The sequence below is a fragment of the Colossoma macropomum genome, unplaced genomic scaffold, assembly GCF_904425465.1.
Source record: "Colossoma macropomum unplaced genomic scaffold, Colossoma_macropomum, whole genome shotgun sequence".
NCBI classification, from domain to species: domain Eukaryota; kingdom Metazoa; phylum Chordata; class Actinopteri; order Characiformes; family Serrasalmidae; genus Colossoma; species Colossoma macropomum.
Genome location: NW_023494794.1, coordinates 22662662 through 22673972, shown reverse-complemented (window position 1 = coordinate 22673972; position 11311 = coordinate 22662662). Strand labels below are relative to the sequence as shown.

The following is an 11311-nucleotide window of genomic DNA, read 5'->3' as shown; positions in this document are numbered from 1 at the left end:
ACAGAGAGTCAGTTCTGTAATGGGTGATTGATTAATTTGATTAGTTTAAATGATTGATTAGTTCAAATGATTAATTTGATTTGTTTAGTTTATGCAACAGCAACATCAGTGGGGTCGGGATTGTGAGGGTGAGGTTTGCACGGCGTTGTAAAGCAAGAAGCTCAATGGTGGTCAAGCCGGTCCAGAGGGCTGGCGAGCAGTGGCACCCAATCAAGGCAGAAGAGGCAGCAGCATCAGACGCACAGGATGGGCAGCTGTTCAACTCGGCAAAGGAAAGAAAGAAAGGAAAAACACACAGAGAGTCAGTTCTGTAATGGGTGACTGATCACAGATTACAGACATTTTATCACAGAATCAAGACATTTTATACACATAACACATCAAAAATGTAATTGAGTCTTAACCTCAGAATTGAAATTTGAATTCCAGAAATGTGTATTGTTACACTCGTGTTTCTGACACTTGTATGCCTACATTCTGAAGAGCGTTCATGATCTACACAGAACGCTTTTCTATTTAAAAAAACAAGTGAGTGATCAAATGAAAAATTGGGCTCTGTTAAAGGGGAATACCACTATTTACCACAATTTCTGTGTAATTCAGTGTTTGAGATGTAAACAGAGTAATTCAGAGTGATTTGGTGTGAAATGGTTCAGATGTCTTTACAGTGGTGGTGATAGAAACCAGGGGTCACCATGACTACAACACAAATATAGCCATTTTATTTACTATCCAAAACCACCAGTGAACCTACACGTGTCTTCTCTTTCCTTACGACGCCCTGCATGTACCTCTTTGCCACGAATGTATTTAAAAAAATACTTATGCATTTAGGCCAAAACGAGGGCTGCATCCAAAACCACATACGAATTGGCATCAGTTCTCCTCCTAGAGGGTCATCGACACACAGTCCAGCACAGTTGAGAGGCCTCTCTGCTTAAACACACTTGATTCAATTCATCAAATAATTATCAGATTCAGGTGATTAAACTGTGTCAGACTCTGGCCCTCCTCCTGCTTTACAAGGTATATCAACGAATGTCTTACACACTTAAAATGATGGTTCTTCAAGGCTTCTTAGGTAGAGAAAATGGTTCTTTATAGGGCTTTTTGATTATGTTCTATATAGCCCCAAAAAGTATTTTTCTATTGTTATGATGTCAAGCTTGTAACTATAGAAGAACCCTTTTTGGTGCTATATAGAACCTTTTTCAAAAACATTCCATGTAGAACCATCCACAGCACATTCTCCATCAGTTTCAAGAACCTTTTCACAATGCAAAGAACGCTTAAATCATGCAAAGGACTCCTAGTTGTATATAGAACCAGTGTCTTTACTAAAGAACCCTTGAAGAACCATCTTTTTTAAGAGTGATACAGAACCATTGCATGCTTAAATAAAAAAAAAATAGTTCTATGCATGGTAAAATGGTTCAGTAGAAAACCTTTTTGAAAGTGGTTCCATACAGCACCAAAAAGAGTTCTACTACTGTTAGAAGCTTGACATCGTAACAATAGAAGAACCCTCTTAGGTGCTGTATAGAACCAATTTCAAAAATGTTCTTTATAGAACCGTCTATGAGACACAGGGTTCTGTGAGTGTTCATGGTTCTATATAGAACCATTTTCTTTACTAAAAAAAACAACTTGAAGAACCATTTTTAAGAGTGTATAGAAGAACACTTTTTGGTGTTATATAGAACCCTTTTCAAAAACATTCTATATATAACCTTCCACTGTGCATTCTCCATCAGTCTAAAGAACTCTTTCACAATGCAAAGAACCCTTTAATCATGCAAAAGATTCATAGTTCTATATGGAACTATTGTTTTTTACAAAAGAACCCTCAAAGAACCATCTTTTTTGAGTGTGATATAGAACCATTTCATGCTTAAATAGTCCTTTGGATGTTGAAGTGGTTCTACATAAACTTTTTTGAAAGTGGTTCTATACAGCACCAAAAAGGGTTCTTCTACTGTTACAAGTTTGGCATTATCACAATGGTAGAACCCTTTTCGGTGCCACATTGAACCATTTTCTAAAAGGACCTATATGAAATCCAATACAACACATTCTCCATCCATCTGAAGATCCATTTCACCCATGCAAAGAACCATTTAAGCATGAAATGGTTCTATATAGAATTGATGGTGCTAAATAGAACCATTGTCTTTACTAAAGAACCTTTGAATGAACATTTTAAGTGTGTATTAATGGAAGTGCTCTATTTTGACCATTTAGTGTGGTAGTATGAGATCCTGGACGCAACCAACCAGGCATAAGGCAGCATATTCTAAACCTTTTTTCATACAATGAATGACTTTGTTTATATTTTAACCGTTTAATTATTCAGAAATGTGGAAAAGTCGGTGGAATTCCCCTTCGAAGGTGCAGTCTGATAGCCGAATAGCCGGAATAGCTCAATACTTTTTTCTCAACGCTGGCGTCTAGACACACATCCCGAATCGCCAATCACAGGTTTTGCCACGGCGGTCCCGCCCACTGCCCGTCCAATCAAATGCTTCTCTTGCAGGAGGTCCCGCCCACTCCCGCCCCTAAGATCCAATCAGATGTATCTTTGCGAGGTGGTCCAGCCTACTGGTGGCAAAAAATGGCGAAGTAAGGATTTGGGGGTGCTGTTGATATACTTTCCTGCATCGAAAAGGGGGATTCGTCGATTATATGTGGGTATCTGTGTTGAATAAAACATGTTCACAGTCTTTCATGCATTTAACGATCATTTAGAAGTGATTAGCTTGCTGTTTTTGACGTGTGGAGCGGGCAGTTGCATCAGTGTTGCTAAAGTTAGCCAGCTAGCTTAGCTGGGGTTAGCTAAATAGCTCAGCCAGCTAACAGTGGAGACCACAAAGAAACTGCGAGTAACTTTTCTTAACTTGATTTCGGCGGCTTTTGCAAATATACGGAGCTGTTTGCTTGCAAAACTGACGTGCACGCTTTGTTAAAACAGTATTTTCCCGGTGTTAACCGCTTGTTTTTACCTTATGGCTTGCTAAGCTAGCTGTATTGGGCCTAAAGACGTTGCCTCGCAGCTGGATAACTCTGAAATACCTGAATGGCCTTGAGTCTTACTGTTCAAGAGTAAAGTCTCACTTTTAATGCCGATTATGAGTGAATATGGACTGTATAGACGTTTGTAATTGTAAGGCGGGGCTCCACAGCAGTGTTTGGGAAATAATATTGACATCTGGACAACAGCAGCCCCGCCAGGTAGATTCAATGTTTTGGCTGCATCAACTTGGGTTACTGCTTTCAGGACTATGGGGAGGAATGGTTTCCAGAGTGAAAGGCAGTCACTATAGTGGAAAAACGTGAAATGCAATACACACATGGCGTTACTTTTACATAGTGACATGCAGAAAACATATCAAAAATGAAAAACAAACCTCCTATTACTTGTTCTTCACATCTTTACTGAAAAACAGTGCATGAGAGTTTGCATTTCAAAAATGAAATGCAGAACTGAATCCCATCCACCTTGAAATGTACTGAAGGCATGGCTGTGTTGCTTTCCGCTGCGCAGTATGTAAAACAACGTTAAATCAATGTAGTGGGTCTTTTACCTCTGATTTTGGCATGTTTTCTGCATGCTACAGTTGAAATGCAGTTATGTGTGTGCATAGTATTTAACTATTTTGGTTGCATTTCAGTGAGACGGATACAGTTGAAGTACAAAAAAGAGGTCAAGCGACATGAAAACAGTGCAGTGGAGGTTTTGCTTTTCATTTTGGCACATATTCTGCATGTTACTATGTAAAAGTTATGTCGTGTGCATTGCATTTCAAATTTGTTGTTTTCGTTTGTTTTACATTCTGGCAAAATTACGTTACATTCTGCTCTCAGTGTATTGAGAGGAATTTGTTTCAGCCTGAAAAGCAATCGCCACAGTGGAAAAATGTGAATGAACACATTACATTACTTTTCCACAAGTGTCATGCAGAGTATGTGAAAAACAAACACTCTAATACATTGTTTTCATGTGGCTTTACCTCTTTACTGAAAAACAATGCATGTAAAAAATTAATTGCTGAATTTGTGTCAGAATTGACTTGATATAGAAGGCACGACTGTATTGTTTTCCACTGGGCTGTACTTTTGAAATGCAGTCATAACTGTGAAAACGGTGAAGTGCATTGTATGCATGACATTACCACAGATGAAATGCAGAATATGTACCAAAATGAAAAGCAACACCTCCGCTACAGCATTTTTAGCTTTTTTTTGTACATCAGAGGTGTCTGCTTGAGATGATTATAATGGCATCAGCTTGTGTTGTTGCTTTCAGCGCATGTTTCCTACTGGTACACTTGCAGCTAGTGTTGGGCGATATATTGTCTATACTGATTTTGAGATTATGAGATTTTATCTTTTGCTTTTCAGTTACGGCAATATTTTAAATATATTTAATAGATACGGATCCATGATATAATGCCCTATAAAGTGCCCTTATTCTTGTTACTAAGCGTTTTTTATTTTTTAAATTAGATTTTGTGCACTTTACTGATGCTGTCCAGGACCTGTTGGTTAAACACCAATTCCACACGTTTTTCAAATTACAGCTTAATTCACAATGGTTGAGATGTAAACAATCTCATTCAGAGTGGTTTGATGTGCTGCATTCTGGATAGGCATACTGACTCAGATTTCTTTACATATGTGTGTAAATATTATTTATATTAAATAGCGATAAAGTAAGTGGGACTGTTTTGCCTTGCATGTACCCCTCTGCTTTTTAAAGATATGGTTTTAGGCCAAAATCGCATCACAAAACCATTTCATGTAATAACTTTCTGTGAGGGAGCCTTTAGAGGTGGATGTCTGGTTCCTATCACCACCACTGTGAACAATTCTGACTCTGAAAATTTCTTTAGAACGGAGCATTTCACACCAAACCACTCTGAACAACTTTGTTTACTTCTTACTCATTTGATTATGCAGAAATTTTGAATAATTGATGGAATTCCTCTTTAACTGCTGTGTATGTTATTTACTGGATGCTTTAGATTTTTAAAAAACAGTTTCCTTTTCTGAAAATGTGCTTTCTTGTTCCTGTGTAAGGTTCAGTTTTGGTGTAATTTTAAGAGTAGCAAAATGGTCCAATCAGAGCAAACTAAAACATTGGGTCTCACTGATCAATATCTTCCAATTCATAGTGTCTGAACTGCATTGAGAAATCCAGAACCAAATAGTTTTCTGCTGAGCCCTGCTGACGACATCCTGTATGAATGAGAAGTCTCAAAACATACTTCACGTAAGGACGTGAACGCAAACGGTGAACGGCCAGCGCACTGGAAATGCTCAGTCCTACTGTACAAACTCTTTCGTTCTTACATTGCTGTGGTGGTTCAAACACTCAATACTGAAGGGGGCGATAGAGGACAAATCACAGGGGATCTACTGTATTCCAACAGCCTCAACAGCTAAACGTGGGCAGTAGAGGAGAGTGAGCTGCTTTACCTCTTCTCTTGAAATGGAAATTTGATAAGGTATGATATGTTTATGACTATATAGGCCGTCTTTGCGTGAAACTCAACTGCCCTTCTGCAGTGGCAGTTGAGAAAGCACGCTGGCTGTACAAGACTGCTTGGTCAGGCTTGGCTGTCATTATAGCACCCCTTTCTGTGAAGTTCAGTTGCAGCTTGTGCATGTGTTGCATTATGAAAAGCGACGTGACAATTTTTTCAACGCAACTACGCATACAAACCCTGTCTGCGTAGCTCGAAGCGTTTGCATTCGCATCCTTGCGTAAAGTATGTTTCGGACCTAATGGGTGGCCACACCATATTAACGTGTAGGAATGAGATCCCTAATGTGTGGCCACGACTTAGGCTACGTTTACACAGCAGGTAAAAGTGGGCCGAATCTGATTTTCTCACCAAATCCGATTTTTTTGTTTGGCTGTTCTGTATCTGTATGCGACTTTAGTCTGAGCAAATCAGCTCCTAAACCGACCCGCATGCGCAAAAGAACAGTGCTTCACGTGGCTCGTCCAGAGGTAAACAAACATGACGGCCAGCGAACGCCAGTCACTCCCGGAGCTTTCAGTTTCATCTTCGCCAGCATCACAGGAGCCATTATAAAGTTCCAGTGGTTGACAGCTGGACTCATCACCCACAGTGTGTTTGAGCTCACCGTAAAAAAGGGCGCGATATTTGGTACAGCCACTTCTTTGGTTTCTGTCCTCGGATTCTTTAAACTTTAAACTGCAGCCTCGGGCTCCTCCGGCTGCGTTCAGTCGTTTCGTTTGAAATCTCTTCGAACTCGGAGCGGTTGTGATAAGTCTCTTCTAATTTTTTGGTACAGAAACATCAGCCTAAATGTTTGAGTCTCAGCAGCGCAAAATTATGCCGAATGTCAAGTTGGACTGACGTAAAAGTCGCATGAATTCCGATCTGGCTGTTCAGACTGAATCACATTGCCGCAGACACACTGACAAACATGACACATCTGTGTCACTTACGAAGAAAAAAGATCGGATTTGGGCCACTTTTACCTGCTGTGTGAGCAAAGCCTCAGTAAGGCATGATCTCATTCCCACCCTTCACTAAATCGTGCCCACGACTTAATTATGTAGTTCCCGTGCCATACAAAGTCGTGGCCTTGCATTAGAATCTCATTTTCGTGCGTTAATACAGCGTGGCCGCGCATTATTATCATTTATATGGGATGTCACCAGCAGGGCTCTGTGCTTTTCCTCTAATTGATATGTTAAGTTTTTACTGTATTCAGGTTTATTTATATTCATTCTAATGTTGTGATGTTTTTACTGGAAAAAACACCCAGACTGCTGAGATAAATAGTTTTTAAAACACATTTCTTGGCTGCCTAGAACTTTTGCTCAGTACAGTATCTCATTTCTGGGCTGTCTGAGGAAACAGGGCTGTGAAATGCAGCTCTACTTAATTATCAAGTTTACCTTTTGACTCATGGATTTAAGCTTTGATAATTGTGCCATCTGTCAAACGGGCAAGACAAACTGTTATGTGTAGTAGAGCAGAGCCAATACCTTTACTGTTGCTGTGGAAGACTTGTGCTTAGAGACTAATATTAGAAAACTGTTAATGTTAGAAAGCTACTCTGGCTTGGAGAGGGAGGTGTGTCAGTAAAGCTTTGCTGTTCCCTTCATGCTTTCAACAGCAGCTATAAATGGACAGTGTTTGTTAGTGAGAGGTGGGCAATGTGACGATGTTTAATACTTATTGTGATGTTACGTCACTGTACGGTACTCTTTTCTGAGTATGATGGGTAAAGTCAGCACTTTTTGAACACTGAACATCTGCAAAAAGTACAGATTTAGACTAATTATAGAGTCTCTAAACAACAACAACAACCAGTGTAAATTAGGGCTGAACGATGAGGGAAAAATATCTAATCGCGACTTTTCTGTCTAATATTGCAACTAAAATTTAAATTGCGATTATTTTCTGTAAATGAACGTTCAGGCCTGTTTTTTTTGGAGAAGACCAGCATTTCCACCTTTTCTGCTTGAGCCTTGACCTCTGAATGTAGTGAGCCAGACTGCCAGTAAGTTGTGGTTGTGATGTCACAACACGTGGAGGTTTGGTTGGATCTGATTGGTCCGACTCATCTACAGTAACTGCATAGTAACAAGTAGCTGATTGGGTGGCAGCCTGTTATGACATCATCTTATTATATTTATTTTTGTCTACTGTTGTCCACAGTTTCTTCTTAAAAAGTTTACTTTTGCAGAAAAAGCAGCGCCACTTTAAAGCTGCAATAGGTTGGGTTGAGAATAGTTGTTTTAGCTTGAAAATTTTAATGATTACATCTTCTAGGTCCCTCCCCCTCCCTCTCCGCTGCACTCCAGCCCCACCTCCAAAGCTCCTCCCCGCAGAGAAGGTGGCTCAGACTTATTTCAGAGCTTATGTTTGTTAACAAAAACAGTTGTCAATAGTGCTAAATAGGCAGTAAAGCACTAATGAGAACATTTAGCTGGGAGAGCACAGGCACACATAAATATCAGGACCAACACCAAACCGGTACGACTGCCTGGGCACTTTCCAAAGATATTTTTGGCAACTTTCAAATAAAACAACGCTAACCAGTAGCCATAGCATTGAAAGCAAACTAGCTATGACTAATGATAGACCGATGATAGAGTGTTACTCTAACCATTACAGCATCTTAGCTTTGGGGGTAATTTTTTCCGAAAATCAAATAAAACATAAATCAAGCAGAAATGTGGCTAATTCGGCATTGGATTTGAAGCCTTTCAGGACCCGTAGCTCCCTCCACCTCTGAAAAGCAACTCTGTTTTTTACCCTCGTTTTATCTCAGGCTCTGTCTAATTCTTTAGCTTGCTTTCCTTTATTTGTCTTTTTCTGTTTACTTGTCTTTGTCGTCTATGCTGTTGTTGGTAAAGGAGGAATGGGCAGTATTTTACTTGCTGTTGGTGGTTTATCAACATTGCTTTGGCGTTTCCTGACACAATGCGCGAGGGAGGGGCTACTGCCTGCACGGGCAGTGATTAACACTCCGTCAGGCGCTCCTCCTGGTTCTGATTGGTTGTTTTGATTCAGGTGTAGGGGATACTTGTGAATGGCATTAGGAGCTCTAGTTTGAGCCAGAGGCTTGTTTTTTTTCCACAGATTGTCTGTCTCATGTACTACTGTCAGGACATAGACTATGTTTACACAGCGGGTAAAAGTGGCCCAAATCCAATTTTTTTTGTTTGGCTGTTCACATTATCTTTTAAATGTGATCTGTATGCGATATCAGTCTGAGCAGATCAGCTCCTAAACCGACCTGCATGTGCAAAAGAACAACGCTTCACGTGGCTCATCCAGAGTTAAACAATCATGACGGCCAGTGAACGCCTGTCGCTCCCGGAGCTTTCAGTTTCGTCTTCACCAGCATCACAGGAGCGATTATAAAGTTTCAGTGGTTGACTGTTTATGAATTTCAGCAGCGTGAAATTATGGCGAATTTCGAGTTGGACTGACGTAAAAGTTGCATAAATTCCGATCTGGCTGTTCAGACAGAGTCGCATTGCCGCAGATCGGATATGTATCACATTTGAGGAAAAGGATCGGATTTGGGCCACTTTTACCTGCTGTGTAAACGCAGCCTTAGTGACAGTTTTAGCAAATATTACAGATTATTTTTACACAGTTTACCTACTGCAGCATTAAACTAAGGCCAACCTTACAAAGGGTTTAAATGGTGTAAAGTAGTTCATTAGAGGTCATTAATAAGGTTTTTAACCTCTTTAAAATTACAAATACACATTAAAAACAAAGGACAAAAGGGAGCCGTTATATGTGATGAAAATGAAAATATGATGAAGCTAACTGAATACTGGCTGATGGAGAAGACAAAAAAAGATCATTAACAAGCAAGATCTATATAAAGAATTAATATTATAGATAAATGTGGGCTTACAGCAAGTCACTGTTACCCTCTTTATTTAGGTGTTGTAGTAGCGTATTAATGATTTTTAAGGTGTTTATGACTTATTTATTAACCATTAATAAACCAAACCCTTTAGAAGGTTAGTCCAATTCTAAAATGGTACCAATAAACATTTTCTTCATAGTTTTTCATTTTGTCTTGTTCTCATTGATGCATTTTGTCCATTCAGAAAAAACTAAATAACATGATCTATATTGGGAAAATGCCTTTGAGTATCATGATGGTGGATTTCTGTTCGCTCTTACTGTTGATCACTTATTCTACTTTTTCTTTTTTCTTTTCTGCAAGATTAGCAGCTGTGAGAGGATTTCCTCTCCACTTTGGCCTCCTCTGGACACTGTTTGATGATGGAGTCTTCAGAGGGAGGTGCTGGTGATGCCGCGACGGCCATGAACGCCCAGAGTCTGTACGCCGCTCTGGGTCTCTCTCCGGAGGACGTGGAGGCGCTGGCCAAGATCCCCGAGAATGAAATCAGTGTAGAGACTTTGCCATATCTCATCATGCAGCTCAAAGCCAAACGGGCCGAAAAGCAACCCTCCTCCACCGCCCCAGACGCTGCCGCTGCCGCCACCACCACCACCGCCACCACCGATGCGGACTGCACAGACAAAGCACAGACTGCACCCAAGCAACCGGAGGAGGAGCCTAGACGGGCCAATCAGGAGCCTCCTGAGAAAAGCAAAGAGAAACGGGGAAGCCCGCCCTCCTCCAGTTTGTCGCGGCGCTCCGAAGGCCATGCCTCCAACCACGACCACGAGCATCACGGGAAGGGCGACAATTATCGGAGGACAGAGCGGTCGGGTCCAGCAGGAAGGAGGGACTCCAGGCATAGGAAGTCATCGAGAGAGCGTCAGACGGGGGACAGTTTGGAAATGGAGCTCGACGACGACCCCGCCGTCTTTCCCCACGTCTGTACCATCTGCAAGATTAAAATCAATGAACCGACGGTAGAAGGCCAACTACTGCGAATGATTCAGTAACTGCTCTGAATTATTCAGTAACTACTATGAGTTATTACATAACCGTTATGATATATAAAACTACAATGAATTATATGGCAAATTACTATAAATTAGTCTGTAATTGATTGAAATTTTTATGTAACTACTAAATTATCATGTAACTATAATTATGTAACTGCTCAGTTATTCAGTAACTACTATGAATTATCCAGTATCGTCTATGAATTATTCAGTAACAACTATAAGTTATTAAATAATCGCTATAAATGATCTGCCACTAACTACTGCAGATTACCCAGTTATTCATGTAATTTCTGTAGTCCTGTGAGTGAGGAACTTGAGTGTACAGGTCTTTAGTGTTTTTGTGCGTGTGTGTGTCTGTGTGTGTGTCTGTGTGTGTACATATATGTATGTATACGTATATATATATATATGTGTGTGTGTGTGTGTGTGTGTGTACATGTATGTATGTATGTATGTATGTATATGTGTATATATGTGTATATATATGTGTGTGTGTGTGTGTGTGTGTGTGTAAAATATTGGTATATATACTCTTACACTCTGAACTCCCCCTTCCAGTCCCACTCGAACCCAGAGAGACCCTAGTGAGAGGAAATATTCACAGAGCTTTCCTGTCTTCCTTGAAAAGTATTATTTGCTTGCAACTTCGAGGAAATTTGCCAAACCAGAGATTTCAGATAACACCTGTCCTGGCCCATGTCACTTCCAACATGGAAGATCTTTGCCAAAATACTGTTTGCTCAGTTTCTTCTAATAATTTACAGTAGCATAAAAAATCTGCTGTGTGAAGTCTGTATAAATTATGAAGTTTGTTGTTGAAGTTACACTAGTAAAGGGACTCCTTCATAACAGAATCTGTGTTGATGGTTAGTGTT

General features: G+C 40.2%; 1 protein-coding gene across 3 annotated transcripts in view; it reads left to right on the top strand.

Annotated features, from left to right (window-relative positions):
- Positions 1-2582: 2582 nt before the first annotated feature.
- Positions 2583-11311, top strand: part of zgc:152816 (uncharacterized protein LOC777712 homolog) — a 29448-nt gene continuing 20719 nt past the window's right edge. The window contains exons 1-2 of one of the 3 annotated variants that reach the window (XM_036580630.1): positions 2583-2684; positions 9747-10358. In XM_036580630.1, the coding sequence (XP_036436523.1) occupies positions 9795-10358 (564 nt within the window). In that variant the 5' untranslated portion in view covers positions 2583-2684; positions 9747-9794. Of the gene's footprint in view, positions 2685-9738; positions 10359-11311 lie in introns of all 3 variants that reach the window. The other 2 variants (XM_036580628.1, XM_036580629.1) reach the window with 2 other exon arrangements.